Source organism: Pteropus vampyrus, unplaced genomic scaffold (genome assembly GCF_000151845.1).
Source record: "Pteropus vampyrus isolate Shadow unplaced genomic scaffold, Pvam_2.0 Scaffold164, whole genome shotgun sequence".
NCBI classification, from domain to species: Eukaryota; Metazoa; Chordata; class Mammalia; order Chiroptera; family Pteropodidae; genus Pteropus; species Pteropus vampyrus.
Window position 1 is genome coordinate 1,405,221 of NW_011888945.1, and position 5,176 is coordinate 1,410,396.

Consider the following 5,176-nt stretch of genomic DNA (forward strand, 5'->3'; position numbering starts at 1 on the left):
GTCAGGTCCAACTCTTTCACTTTCACAAACAAAAAGACAAAAAGCCAAGAAAAATAATAACTCACCTACACTTACATGGCTACAAAGCAACTTCATGATCTTACCTAATCCTAACTTTTACTAATTTCTTTTTAATACTAAGAATAGCCCTGTGTCAACCACAATAAATAAATGAATGAATGAATGAATGAATGAATGAATGAACGAATAAATAAATAGACAGACAGATAGATAGATAGATAGATAGATAGATAGATAGATAGATAGATAGATAGATAGATAGATAGATAAAAAATAAGAGCAGTAAACTAATTAAGGAAACCTCATAGTTCGATTTGGTATTCCATGTTTCCCCTTAAATGAAGCTTTATACGTGTAGCTTTACACAATGATCCGACAGGAGTTCCTGGCCTTCTGATCTACCCAAGGACACAAGGGAATTATTAGGTCACAGATGTTCGCTCTGCAGCAGACTGACCTACTCAGCTGTAAAGTCAGCCAGCCTGCAGAAACCAAATCACTCCAGCACATGGTCTAAACAGTGGTTTGCAAAGGAAGGGGAAGCAGCTCTGGACATGTGCTCACTGCAAGAGACCTTTACTTCTCAATGAGTAAATTCTAGGGAAACAACTATAGAAGCTAGCTATAAGTATTAATGTAAAGAAATCTGTCCTGAGCAAGAAGATGCTCTATGTTTATCCATGTATGTAAACTCTAAGTTTACTAACTCCCTGGAAAATTCCACTCAGGCTTCCATTTTATCCTCTTCCTTTCAAAGCTGGATATGGCTTTCGGCACCCTTGCTGACCACAAACATGGAGTAGATGCAGTTAACACAAAACTTGCAGGGAAGAATGTCTATGTGATGCATGTGTATAATTTCAGATTCCGTGATGAAATTACTATTTGCCAAAAAAGCAAATTCCTATTTCTTTTATAAGTTAGAATTACAAAAATCCTTTAATTTGCTGCTTCTTATTTTAAAGAGAGAAAATCTGTTTTCAACCCCTTTCCCTACAGTTTGGGATATGATATTTCCAAAGGAATCTACCACAACTGAGTTAATGACAGTAAAACTGGTCAATAACGTAAGAATATCTTTCTTCTAAAAGCAGTTTCCTTTTCCATATAATAGCAGCTAACATGTTTTATTAAATAATTTTTTGGATTGTAAAGGAAATCAGTAAATCAACAATTATTAGAAATAACTTATAATAAACCAATAAGCTAAGGTATACCTGTAAAATCTAAAAATTAAGCTGATACCAAGTTATTTACATGGCTGCACAATACTTCTACCATGAAGTTCATTATTTCTTAAATTGCTCTCTAAAAAATTAATCCCCGACATGCGTACACACAGCTTTACAAAGTAACATTTCTCTGTGAAGAGCAAAATAATGTTCAAATGGTAAACGCACCACACCAACGAATAAGAAAACTTTAAAATGGTAATTTTCCAAAGGCCGGTTTTCAAATGGTAAATACTTTGACCACACCAACAAACAAGGAAAAACTGAGAGACAAGATCAATCCTAGGGGCTCGCTTGGGGAAAAGAACACCCTAAATGAACTGAGTGCCACGTCAAAATCCCTCTGCCAGATACTGCTGCCCCGAGTTAGAATCGTTTTAGAAATTTAATAACCTGCTACTGTATATAGGAAATATATAAATGTTCATTTCCCTACAATTCTCTACAATTTTTCTGTATCCTAAAGAGTCTGCCTTTACATAACGGTGATAAATGTTTAATTGCCAAGCAACCCGTTATTATTTTCTCTACTGAGCTACTGATTTACTTTACTAAAATTAATATCTGTTGTCATTATAATCACAGGAAGTCCAAAGGATAACTAACTCAGTAGTAAAATTCACCTTTGTTGCAGTTTTTGCTTTCAAACCTCCGTTCTCTGCAACGCTGAGTTCCAGTTTGCCATCGTCCTTACTCCCTATAGATTTCAGTCCTTGCAAAAGAATATCTCGTAAATTTTGATAAAGAGGCTTTTCGACATAGTCCAATAATTTCACTGTTTCCATGTATTTAGCAATTTCATCTAAAAAAATAAGAGAATTATTTTATAACTTTTTTAATCATAAATACAACATACTTATTTCTTCTAAGAAAGTAGTTTGTGGTTATAGTCAAATTAAATGCAAACATATATCTTGTTAAAATATTTTTTCCAAATCACTTCTTCAATGAAAAGTATGCTTTTCAACTCAGTAATTGTCAGATAACTCAAAAAATATATTTTGAGATACAATGTAAAAACATTTTTGTAATAGTAAGACAGTAAGACAGAAGACATACTTAAAATGTAAACATGCACAAAAATAACTCCCGTAGTCTTAAAGGTATCAAAAAATACAAAAAGACCTAAAGATTATTAAGTAAAATGTGCTTAAGTACAATGAATAGCACAGCCAATATATATATACATAATTTTTTGCTTTGTGTAAACGAAAAATAAAATATACCAAGAACAGGTTGAAAAAAGAGGCAGGGTCTGGTTTTCCCATAAAAGAGAAAAAATCAGCTTCTGAATGATGAAGGGTTTGCTCTACACTGAGGCAGAACCGTCTCTAAAAGAAGGAATCTTACTTAGTCAAGATCAGTACCTTTCAGCATCAGAACTCCGTCTGCAGGCTCCTGATGCGCACATACGTCCCCCGCCCGGCCCTCTCCCCGGACCCCCAGACCTGTACATACACGGCCTCATACCGTGGCTCTTGGATGTATGTATAACTGTCACCTCAAATCCCAACAAATCTAAACCTAATCTCCTGAACCGCCCCTAACCCTGCTGCCCCTACGCTGTTCCCTGTCTCGGTTACCAAGAACTCTGTCCTCCCGGCTCCGCAAGCCGAGAATATTCTCCTCCCACACACCACGCCCAACCTCTCAAGAGATCCTGTGAGAGCCTCATACACACACGACCGTATACACGCACTCACACGCACAAATGTTTATTAAACACTCACTATGTGTCAGGCAGGATTCTAGATTCTCGGGATACAGGAGGAAAAAAGAGACAAAAAAATCTCTCCCTTCGACTTTCTTAATCTGATAACAGGGGATCTGCAAAAAACCTAAAACAAACGTCAGCAAGCACAGTGAAACTGAACGCTTTCCTTCTGAGGGGACAATGGCAAGGATGTCCACTTTCACCACTGCTATTCCGAAAGGTCACTTGTGCTTTTACCAGGACAGGAAGGCAGGGAAAGAACTAGAAGGCATAGTGGAATAGGAGATATAAAACAGTTCATTCACAAACATGACTATATGTAGAAAATCCTAAGGAAACTATAAAAAAAAAAAAAAACTATAGGTGACTTAACAAGGTCACAGGATGCAAAGTTAAGTCTATAAATACCTACTTTTATTTCTATAGACTAACAGCAAGCAACTGGGAAATGAAATTTTAAAAAATACATCCCTTGTAATAGCATCAAAAGCCTCAAATAAATGAAAGATAGGCAAGATTTTTTTTTTGCAGAAACAACTATAAATCACAGTTGAGAGAAATTAAGTGAGACGAAATTGAATGGAGGATCCCCGCCCCCCATATTAGTGGACTGGAAGCCTCGATGGTAAAAGACGTCAGTGTCCCCAACTGGTCTACAGTCAACGCAATCGCACCCCGAGTTCCACACACTGGCGACGGAGGGGATGTGCAGGGAAGGGACAAGGTGATTCTTAAATATGCGAAAGGCCAAGAATAGCAAAACCTCAAGGTCAAGTTTAAAGAACAACAGTGCTGGGGCTTGCAACTTCAAATAGCATAAGGTTAGAGCAGAAATCCCAGAAGAGAAACAATTAAGCAAAGGCTTGAAAAGACTTCTAAACACACCCACCATCCACGTCTCAGTCCTGCCACTTCCTCTGCCTGCGCCATCGCAGGAGCCTCCCAGCCTGCTCCCGCTCGCTCCCTGCCTTGCTCCCCTAGCAGCAGCCCTCAAAGCAGAAGCTAGCGCGATGTCCCTTAAAGACAGACAGTTCGTGTCACTTTCTACTCCAAATCTTACACTCTTGCTCAAAGTAAAAGCCAAGACCTTATTAAATGGCCTACGAGGACGCATCCTTCACACACACCAGGCACTTACGTTCCTTCTGCCCGCGAGTCTCTTCCCGGATTTCCACATGGTTCACTCGTTTCCTTCCTACAACTGCTCAGTGTCACCTCCTCAGTCAGGCCACCCCTGCCCACCCTGTTGTATTCCCTGCTTTCTTCTCCTCTCCCTCGTACGAACCACGTGATATCCTGTAAAATTCACTCATTTGGTTACCATCTCTCTCTCCCAACTAGAGCCTTCGCTTCGTGAGGACAGGAATTTGTTTTGTTCACTGTCACATCCCTAGTGTCTCGAAAGGTCCCTGGCACACAGTAAAATTTCAGTAGAAAAGGTGAACGAATACATGAGATTTGGTCCCTTTCCTGAAAGCAATGAATAACTGAATGGAGCTCAAGTACTCGTGTAGCCCGCTTCTTGGAAGCGAAGTGCTTTTCTGATGACAGCGGGTCCCACACCTAAACGCTGACGTGAAGGGACAGTCCGTGGACATCGTGACTTTTTTTTTTCTCCCAGAAAAAAAAAAAAATCCCTGTGAATACGTAAAAGGTCTTTTCCTACCTGGCTTATTTTTCTCAGGAAAACATTTGTCCATCAAACCTGCAATATTTTCTCTGTATCTGTTAAAAATTAAAGAATGAGTCATTGTTTGAAGCTTGATGCCATAGAAAATTATTAATATTCAATAGCAGTAAACAGCACGTTGAGTAGCACTGTGTCACACCCTAAATATGCTTACGGACATTCCTCTAAGATAAATTACACAAGAGACCAAGGAATCTTACTGTTTAACACATACTTTCTTATTTCTACATTAGTATAAGTTGAAACTACAGTTCCGGTACAGAAATTCTGACTGAAAAACATTTGCCTTATCATGAGTTTGCCCAAAATAAGTTATTATAAGTCTCCTTTACCTAATTTTGGAATCTCTAACATAGTTAGGATCTTTCAAATTATCCTCCCAGGGAAGATGGCCGCTAAGCCACTGGATCATACAGTAGCCAAGTATTTCCAAGTCACCGCGTCTCGACGGGGCTGTGAACACAGAAGCAGCAGGATGAGCTTACCAAAATAATTTTTAAGGTATAATTTCAAGTATTT

At 38.6% G+C, this 5,176-nt stretch overlaps 1 protein-coding gene across 8 annotated transcripts in view; it reads right to left on the reverse strand.

Moving 5' to 3' along the window:
* The window catches only part of VRK1 (vaccinia related kinase 1), a 67,741-nt gene that overhangs the window by 15,514 nt on the left and 47,051 nt on the right, over positions 1-5,176 (reverse strand). For 7 of the 8 annotated variants that reach the window (XM_011370199.2, XM_023536631.1, XM_011370196.2 and 4 more), the window contains one exon: positions 1,877-2,055. In XM_011370199.2, the coding sequence (XP_011368501.1) occupies positions 1,877-2,055 (179 nt within the window). Of the gene's footprint in view, positions 1-1,876; positions 2,056-4,633; positions 4,693-5,176 lie in introns of all 8 variants that reach the window. The other variant, XM_023536629.1, reaches the window with a different exon arrangement.